At 36.9% G+C, this 10,175-nt stretch overlaps 1 protein-coding gene and 1 long non-coding RNA gene across 2 annotated transcripts in view; one reads left to right on the top strand and one right to left on the bottom strand.

Annotated features, from left to right (window-relative positions):
• The window catches only part of LOC107566439 (uncharacterized), a 12,861-nt gene extending 11,313 nt beyond the window's left edge, over positions 1–1,548 (top strand). Inside the window, exon 3 of the long non-coding RNA XR_001606509.1 lies at positions 1,523–1,548. This is a non-coding gene — a long non-coding RNA (uncharacterized lncRNA). The remainder of the gene's footprint in view (positions 1–1,522) is intronic.
• Positions 1,549–5,625: 4,077 nt separating this feature from the next.
• Positions 5,626–7,408, bottom strand: LOC107566437 (uncharacterized). The gene is made up of 3 exons (XM_016251900.1): positions 7,123–7,408; positions 6,683–6,802; positions 5,626–5,843 (listed from the first exon to the last, which is right to left on the bottom strand). Exons 1-3 carry the CDS (start codon positions 7,406–7,408, stop codon positions 5,626–5,628), a joined length of 624 nt encoding a protein of 207 aa, XP_016107386.1.
• Positions 7,409–10,175: the final 2,767 nt, after the last annotated feature.

The following is a 10,175-nucleotide window of genomic DNA, read 5'->3' on the forward strand; positions in this document are numbered from 1 at the left end:
AGAATTTACAAAGGGACCAAATTGTTATTCTTTATTAACAGACACAGACACAGGAAGTGAGGTTCACTCAAAGTCAGCTTTATTCTGCTCATGCTAGGGTTTATATAGCAAGTCTGTATATGGATAAACAGAATAACTAACAGCTTATTAAGATAGACAAATTACTACGTATTCAATATGAAACGTTACTTCTTGTGGAAAATAACTAGCACATGCTTTAGGGGCGTGCATGAATACAGTAGATTACACAATAAATTATCAGACAGAAAAAGAGATGCAAACACACTTATCTTAACATTTATGCATGGTCATTTTGAGTGAATGTATCCTGTACCGTATTTACAGATTTTTAAGAAGATTCTTTTAAGAATTTGAATTCCACTTAAGTTTTGTTTTAAGAACAATCTTTAAGAAAAAGAATAATTGTTGGGAATATAAAAAAAAGTTAACAATATTTTGTAAGTTGTAATATAAGAAGAAAATGGCAGTTGAGAAGAAATTTCTTCTTAAGCATGTTTCTTAAATCCAGCCCGTTTCTCCATCCATTAAAGGGATAGTTCACCTAAAAATGAAAATTCTGTCATTAATTACTCACCCTCATGTCGTTCCAAACCCGTATGACCTTCGTTCATCTTCAGAACACAAATTAAGATATTTTTGATGAAATCCGAGAGCTTTCTGACCCTGCATAGACAGCAGCGCAACTACCACGTTCAATGTAGTAAGGACATCGTTAAATGTGACATCAGTGGTTCAACTGTAATTTTATGTAGCTGTGAGAATACTTTTTGTCTGCAAAGAAAACAAAAATAATGACTCTATTCAACAATTTCTTATCTTGTGTGTCAGTCTTCGACGTGCGTTCACAACAGTACCACAATGCATTCCTCTGCTTGAAAACAAGGTGCAGCTCATCCGGGTTCTACATCAGAACGCTGGCTCCTTCGTCTGCAGCATCATACGAATACGCCTGTGCCTTGAACGTGATAGTACCATTGCAGTCTATCCAGGGTCAGAAAGCTCTCGGATTTCAACAAGAAATATCTTAATTTGTGTTCCTAAGATGAACGAAGGTCTTACGGATTTGGAACGACATGGGGGTGAGTATTTAATGACAGAATTTTCATTTTTGATTGAACTATCCCTTTAATACTATCTGAATGTCAAATTGTGACCTGAATTTAGAGTTTGTTACTGGCACGAATGAGATCCACAGTCTTCCGTTCAATTGCCACCAGAGGTCACTCTTCCGTTACATTGACTCTCACACTACACAAACTGTTGCATATCATCCCGGACTACATATCCCATCATCCATTGCACACAGCTGTAACCAATCTCACTCACTATATTACACCCACTCAGATCCTTTTCAAACTGCCAGTATTGTTTAGCGTGTATCACTGCTATAGCTGATAGCTACCTTAAGGAGCCTGCTTAGTTTTCCTAGCCTTATCTTAGTCTTGCCTTGTCTGTTTTCTCGTGTTCTGATATTTGCCTTGTACCTGGATTATCCCTCTAGTCTCGCCCCTGTTGGATTACGTTCGCCGGCGACTGACCCTCGCTTGTTTACTGGACTGCTCTTGTTTTGTCTTCTATATACCTGTTTGCCACTGCCTGACCCTCGCCTGTTTTGACCACGCCCTTAATAAAGCTTGCAAATGGATCTGTACATCTCACGTCTTGTGTGCCGCGTAACAGTTACGTCCAAGGACCTATTTGTTTCTCTCTCTTTATTTCCTGTATGAAAGAAGTAATGGTTGTCAGCTGACTGCAATGATTGGTTGTCTACTGTGATTGGAGGAATTTAAGACTTGTTGTTTGGATTTCTCTTCAGTGCTATTGTGTTAACACTATTATTGTAATAAATGTTTGAATACTTTTATACTTTTTGGTTTGTAAGCTACTATTTGTTTGTATATTGTTCTTAATTCGTTTATATTGTTAATTCTTTGGGAATGGGTTAGTAGAGAGGTGGGTGCCATTTTCTTTTGAACTTGTTTAAGCTAGTTAGGGTGTGCTGACTTTATATTTCAATTTGTGATGACTTTTATTTTGATATTCATTTTGGTCTGTGAATTGAAATTCCTCCTATATCCTAACGTGATATTTAGGCCCTGGAATGTGAATTGTACCAGGAGAACCCCGCCAAAAAAACGGCTAGTTTTGAGTAGTAATTGGGCGGGTTTTGTAGCGAAAACCTGGCAACCCTGCACCAGACAGAATTGTCGGCGATTCTTCCTATTGTAAAGTCATGCAGTGTGTAACCTCCTGTCGTCGTTTCATCGTGCAGTGTGAACACAGCAACTACTGAATGCTACCCCAGATAGTCGTTCAGTGTGAAACCAACAGTGATGCGGTGTCTGTGAACTCGGCATTACCTGTCACAGCCCACTGAGATGTAATGTCTGTAAGTAATTGTTCGATCGTGATCTGAGCTTATAACTAGTAATGGCGACGTGAAGCGTTCTGAACCAGGGAAGCTTTCAACACAATTGTATCAGAAAAAAGGTTCATTACTCAAAGCTTTTCAACACGGTTTATGTTGTGGCCATCTAGTGATCATAAAAATGAATAACACCTTCCAAATTGATGTGTTCCATTACAGCCGCTGGTTTCACATCTGGTTCTACAACTGATTCATTGTTTTATTTTATTGTATATAAATAGGGGTGGAACGGTTCAACTTATTCATGGTTCGGTTTGTATCACGGTTTTAGAGTCACCATTTCGGTACGATTCGGTATGTGCTATGTTTAGGGAAAAACTATACTGTCAAATAAAAATAAAGAAAATAAGAATAATCTAACTACAAGCAACAGCACAAATAAATACAATGGAGTAAAGATACAAATAAAATAAACAGTGATTTTCAGTTTTTTTTAAGTAGGTCTAACATTAGTTTTTAGGTACAGAAATTGAATAAAGTAATGAAATGTAAAACAGCATTGCATATTTGACTGTATAAATTAAAGATTAATCTTTATTAAAGTTACAAAAGCTATTCAATCAAGAGCAGTGAGTGATTTCTTTGTTGTTGTTGTTTGATTAATATTAAGAAAGTGCTGTCACTTTAAGAGAATGCACTGATCCAGTGCACTGATACAGATCAGCCGGCTATGTCTGCTATAGGATACTTACCAAGACGGTCATTTTGACATACTTTTGTGTGGATTTGTCCATTTAAACACAATACTTCAGAGAGAGCTTAATATTTGCGCGTGTTCTGAGCTGCGGGTTTGCGCGCTTCGGATGAGCGCACGCACAAATCTTCTCACTGCACGTGCGAGCTCGCATCCTATGGCTCTTAAATGTTTAAACTGGCAAAGCTTACATGAGTTTAGTTTAAACAGATATCAACGTGTGCTGTTCAGGTCTCACCCGCGCACACAAGCTATCAGCACCCGGGTGATAATGGCATAAATGACTGCTCATATTCCAGCATACAGCATTCGCATTGAACAAGAGTGAATGGTTTGTCCACTTTTTTTTTTCATCGCTATAAGACAGAATTCGCATCCATCAACAGAAACATACATTAGCCGAACCCTGTTTGTTTTACGTGTTATTTAGAGCAAACCATTTTACAGATGCGCTGTCAGATTTAAGTTGAACCGCGGTCCTAGCGTGTGCCGAACCGTGTGTGGAGAACCGTACGGAGATTTTTTTCTGCGAACCGTTCCACCCCTATATATAAATAATGGTCATTGTCAAAGTCATTCATTTGTGTCGGTGTACTGGCACTAAAATAAGTAAAAAAATACTACCAGCACAACCAGTGGATGAAGTCACTGCTACCGGACTGCTCATTCGACTACAGAGAACGTAACTATCACTTATCCAAACCTCTTCCAGAGGCCCTGGCATTGTTAGATATTATCAGTATATGATATATAATATCTTCATGGAACATGATCTTTACTTAATATCCTAATGATTTTTGGCATAAAAGAAAAATCTATAATTTTGACCATACAATGTATTTTTGGCTATTTCTACAAATATACCTCAGCAAATTAAGACTGCTTTTGTGCTCCAGGGTCACATTTTTGTTATATGCAACAGGATGTAAACTGCTCCATTGTTGGACAATCAAATTTGTAAACGGTACGTGTTCTTTTTCTCCCTCATTTTTTATATTTTGCCTGACGGTTTTGGCTATTTTTGATGTGGAAGAAATTAGTGCTTGAGATATGGAATTTGGCTTAGTCTCGTTTACATTAATTCAAACTTTGGAAGTATATAATCATTGTTGTAAAATGGATTTAATTCCCATAGCAGACATTAGTGTCCCTAAAGAGGAGTAGAAGAAATTACAAATAAACCCCATAGAGGGACTGATATGCTCAATGAAGTCCAGGAGTCGAAGTTGAAGTTCCATTAAACATTAAAAATTAAACACAAACTCTTCACCATATCTTTATTTAAAAACAAAATTACCAAAATTACACACCAATTTCCTCTGTGAGGGTCATTTAAGGGTGCAACAGAAACAACGGGCTATGAGATCCATCATTTGTGTTGATAATTATTTTGTTTAGGGTCATTATTCATTCATTCAAGTTTATTTGTATAGCGCTTTTTACAATACAAATCGTTGCAAAGCAACTTTAAAGAAAATTAAGTTTCTACAATATATTTAGTAGTAGCTTATCAGTGGTGACTGTCAGATAATGTACATAGAAATCAATTAAAGATGTAATCAAACAGACGATGAACAGTATTAACAGCAATTACTATATGTTGCAATCAAACTTATAGCAAAATTTGGTAGTTCTGTGTTGTTTCAGGGTTCTGAGGTCCTCTGAGGAAATTATGTTTACAGCCGTGTATTTAAATGAATAGTTCTCAAAAATTTTAATTTGCTTAATATTTACTCAACCTCAGGCCATCTGAGATGGAGTTTGTTTCCTCAACAGAACAGTTTTGGAGAAATTTAGCATCACATCACTTGCTCACCAATGGATCCTCTGCAGTGAATGGGTGCCGTCAGAATGAGAGTCCAAACAACATGACTCCACTCCATCAATTAACATCTTTTGATGTGAAAAACTGATTTTCAGAAACAAACCCATCATTTATGCTGGTGATTTTGGCCATAATCCACAATTCCATAATCCAGAAATGCTTCCTCCAGTGAAAAAGCCCATCCCTTGTTGTCCTCTTTCATTAAAATCCACCCACGTTTCTTTAGAACTGTTTCAGACTGTTTTGCCATGTAAATCGTGCTTGATCTGAGCGTATTTCTCTCTTGATTCAGAAGAGATGACATTTCACTAGGGAAAATGATATTATGGACAGAGGACTAGCAATAGTTTTAAGTCAAAACATCTTAATGATGGATTTGTTTCTTACAAACACACAGCTTTCATCTTCACAAGATGTTAATTGATGGACTGGAGTGGTGTGGATTACTGTGATGTTTTTATCAGCTATTTGGACAGCTCATTCTGACGGCACCCATTCACTGCAGAGGATCCATTGGTGGAATTTAAATTTTTGGGTGAACCATTCCTTTAATTTAAAAGATCAGTTAAAATGTCATTCTGTGCAAATACGATAAAATAACTGGATAATGAATTTAAAAAATGTATCTGTATCTTTTTGAGATTATACCAGCAACCTTCAGCAAACATATCTGGAACTCATTCTTCTGCTCAACTGATGTTGGTCTGATTGTACTCTACGGCTCTGATGGTAATATCTAGTCTCTTGCATCCTGTTCAGCTCACTTCTTGTAGAACTGATGTCATAAACCAGAAAAGCAACAGCAGCCACGCTCACCAAAGCTGAAACAACCAATCGTATCACAGTTTCAGTAAAACCACAACAGTGGACGTGGTCTGAAAAAAAGAAAGGAAAAGAAAAATGCTGAGTTAAAAAAATGCATTTAGCGGTCTTTCAAACAGACTAATACGTGCCTGATTTAAGAGTTGTTATTATTAGGAACTCAAGCATTCACTGTGAAGGCAGAACATCCACAAGCTTTACTGTGTGTTTGAGTGTTTGCATGCACATTTTCTTTGCTTAGCCAAATGACATTAGCAAGGATTGCTCACTATAAGCTATTCTAGACTCTTTTAAGGGATTCGGCGACATCTTTAATCTCAGCTCTTTTAGAAACCTATGTGATTGTCATTTCTTCTCAAAGATCTTTTTTTTTTTTTGCTTTGAGCACTAATGTCTTTTTGAGCTACATGGGGCACCACACCCACACACTGCTCTTGGACACCCGCTTCACGCCTCTGACGCTCATCTGTGGTCTGCCGTTGTTCCAGCGAAATCACAAAAGAAAAGAAAAGCAAATGCACTTCACCCTCATGTGCACAAACAAGTAATTCTTTGTCTAGGAGTGCATGAGCTCATCTTGAATGCAATGTATGCATACAAGCATCTATCGAATGCATAAATATAATGTAAATGAAAATGTTGCAAATGTGGTTGATAATTTCACACCCATATTCAGTAACATGAAGCGACACCTATATGAATACGTGCTGCATTGGCATTGTGGTTGGTCACAATTGCAGAAACGTGGCTTCAAATCTGACATTAAGCCACTATGAGCTAACACTGGATTTCAGAATCAAGAAACCTTAAAAGTTTTATAAAAACTGATGTCTCATTAACTGAACACATTTAACAGAGTTCTGCTCTCACACTAACATCACGAGTGGCGTACCTGAACTTGGCTGATGGAGTTCAGTAATATTGACATCTTCAGTCTGGTTGATGGTTAAATTGGACGACACAAAATTTGAGCTTGTTGAACTTCCTGGTGTTATAGAACTTTGTGGAGTCTCTGAAAATGACAGATGTTACCATGATAAGGGTATAGTTCACCCCAAAATGAAAACTCTTTCCTCATTTACTCACTCTCAAGCTGTTCCAAGACGAAGAAAGAAACTCATGCAGGTTTGGAACAACTTGTGGGTAAGTAAATGATGACGAAATTGTCATTTTTGGGCAAACTATCCCTTTAGTACAGTTAATACCATAAAATGTGCATGTAAGGAACATTGAAAAGAAGAGAAAAGAAACATTTTAAAATATTACCATGACAACGATATAATTCAAATAAAAAAACAGTCCTGGAAAATTACACTGCTATTCTCCACTCACCATAGACTGTAACATTGAAACTCATGTAGCTGGTCTCACTGCTGATAGCTGTTAGTTGATAAAGTCCAGAGTCTGTGGTTCTGGTGTTTGTGATGCTCAGAGATCCAGTCTGAAGATCCAGCTGCAGTCTGTCTCTGAATCTCCCATCAGGACCATCATACGTCGAGTGTGTTTGTGTGAGCCTGCCTACTTCAGCTATTCGAGTGTTTCCAAACATCCACTGTATGAACAAATATTTCTGTGCTTCAGTAACATCAGTGTTTAGAGTGACAGAATCTCCCTCCATCACTGACACTGACTTCACTTCTTCTGTCACATCTAGAGAACAAACAGAAACATGTTTTGTAACAGACTAAATGCTCCCCTAAAACATTATGTTGGTTATTAATGACCAAACTAAATCTGTATTATGAATGGCAGTAAACTAAAACTTTAAAGTGGGATCTAATTAGACGTGAATTGAAGGTTCAGAGGATTTCAGTGCGAAGTGATTTGTCTTCAGCACTCACTTTCATGCAAAACAAACCAATCAAGCAAAATCTGCAGATCAGCCTGCCGCCCAAAACTAGTAAGTAAATTACGTTTGTAAATAAAAAAAGTAATAATAAACTGTCTAAAAAAACTTTTTAATGAAATCCACCGTAATAAGACATTTAATTCTATTAAAAAAGAAAACATGAAGGGAAGTAATAAAAAGACTTATAACTTACCAACCAGACGCCACAAGCACACACAGAACAAAATAAGAGCCCTAATCATATTCATTGGCTGCTAATTGTCATTCAATAATAAAGCTGTCTAGCTTCACATCGCCAGCGATTCTCTGAGAGATGAGAGCGAATGACATTAGCAGATGTCATGCCAAGTTGTTGACATAGAATACGTTTTCTTACTGCTTAAAATCAACGTTTTAGAGTGGGAACATTACATATAAATGGAATAAGAATTAACGACCTAGAAAAACGTGTGCTCTTGAGTCCTTGCCAGTAAGACGGTCTATGCACCGTTAAGCTGACACATTCCACTGGCGTGTGACTGCCCCTTTTTGGAGACACCGCGGCGCAATGCTTGAGCCATAATGACATAATGTCACCTCATTGTACCCAGTTTTTGAAAATGCTTATGCGTTCATAGAGCAAACAACGAGCTTTCGCTGATTGTTTGCAGAGTAGTGGAAGTTACTCCCATCAAAGCGTCAAAAGCTGGTTAGGTGTGTGTGACCCGATGCGGCTCTGCGCAGACCGATCTGCGTCTGACTGGAAGCAGTGCGTGCCGCTGTTCAGAAACACAACGGAGATTCAGCGGAACAGAATATTTTAAATCTCCAGAGATCGTCTGCATTAATTCAGACTCACAGTTTCACAACAACGTGCAGAACATGTTGCTCTTTCTACTGTTATTGGCCATGGACGGTAAGTGATGGATTTCTGTTCTTTCGGTTTCATTTTAGACACTGCAGTATTAATACTCAGTTCTGTGACACGAAACACACCCAGAGCGTCGAATAATTATACCAACATTTGTAAATAATGTGGCAAATGATTGTTTTGTATGTGGTATGTGAACCAGTCGCCGTCGACACCTGCTGGAAATTAAAACATCCATTAACATTAATAGCACATTTGTGCTAGCGCATGTAGGCCTACTGATATTCAGAAAAAAACATGCTTGTGCAATGAATATAAAAACATAAAAACTCATACATAGGTATTTTTCTTTTATTGCTTGAGTTATAAGGCTATTTGTTCTGTATTCTAATAGGCCTCATCACGCAGTGAATGCTTTTGAACTCTCAATACGTGTTTTTGTTTGGTTTTTGCAAGGTCTATGACTCCAATTACAGTCGAGAGGATAGTAGAGAGTTAGGGAGTGTCAATGTGAAACAGCACAATAACATTTTGTCAGGTGAATGTTTTTAAATTCTAATGAAGGGAAAATCATACCTTTTCTGTTCTTTTAAAAGAAATTCAAAAGTTCCAAATGACGAAAGCTTGCTTCCGCTTGTGCGCAGATTCTTACAGAACCGAGTTCTAATTGGCCAATCGCCGTTATTCGTGAAATATCTTAAGTAGATCATTTTGACATTTCATTTGCATGATAAGTTTTACATAATACACGTTATTAACCCAAAGGGGGTGGTAAAGGGGGGGATGCCATCCCCCCTCAGTTCGAGCCCTGCCTATATATAAATACACACGTTTGAATTTGAGTGTTACAATATTAATAAATAATAAGACAAAATTGTGTGAAATGTGTTGCTTCATACTGTATCTACACAATCAAATCTTATACAGTTCAGTACAGTAAAATTACAAAAAAACAACCAGAGATGAAATTTGACAGAAAATCAGATATTGTACAACTAGCTGAATATGATAATAGAAGAACAATAAATAATAATAATAATAATAACGGTTTCGTGGTCAGGACTCGTTGGTCAATTATGGCATGTTATTGAAGCCAAATTACAGGTCAAGTGATTCAATGTGCTTCATTGTCTTCCCCTGCCAAAAAAAACGGCTTTGTAGATGCACTTCATCTTTTTGAGCACTAGATAGCAGTAAAAGTGTAGAAAAGCTGTATTAAAGGCCTCATTACTTTCGTAAATTGTGTATAAAACGCTTATGATTTAAACAATGTTTGTACCGTAATGATAAAACATACAAAATAAATCAGTGAATCTTTATAAGTATGTTTCAGTAAACAGATTGTATCAAATGAGATGATTAAAAAAAATACATACTAAATTTTACATTGACTAAACTCATACTGCAAATTTGCATGATGCAAAAACCATTTTAACAAAAAAGACATAGTCACCTATTGACCTTTCGGCTTAATACAAAAAAACACAGAACATAAAATCTGTATGTATTTTTCAAATTCAAAAACAAATGCACCTTTAGGCTGAAATATTCTCTACACAAGAAAATGAACACAGTTTAGGTTTGAGTTTCATATGAGCAGGGAATGCACATGCATTCAGTAATAGACACGCTCATAAGCATAAAATGTTTGTCTATAAATAAGAATAAACCATATTTCTTTTCAGA

Source organism: Sinocyclocheilus grahami, unplaced genomic scaffold, assembly GCF_001515645.1.
Source record: "Sinocyclocheilus grahami isolate Dianchi unplaced genomic scaffold, SAMN03320097.WGS_v1.1 scaffold1075.1, whole genome shotgun sequence".
In the NCBI taxonomy this organism is placed as follows: Eukaryota; Metazoa; Chordata; class Actinopteri; order Cypriniformes; family Cyprinidae; genus Sinocyclocheilus; species Sinocyclocheilus grahami.

Excerpts from the sequence above, each read along its gene's own strand:
- LOC107566437 (XM_016251900.1), bottom strand. The coding sequence starts at position 7,408 with ATGGAGGGAGATTCTGTCACTCTAAACACTGATGTTACTGAAGCACAG. Across the intron at positions 6,803-7,122 it reads TTTCAATGTTACAGTCTATG|AGACTCCACAAAGTTCTATA; the intron begins GTGAGTGGAGAA and ends TGTCATTTTCAG. Across the intron at positions 5,844-6,682 it reads ACTCCATCAGCCAAGTTCAG|ACCACGTCCACTGTTGTGGT; the intron begins GTACGCCACTCG and ends TCTTTTTTTCAG.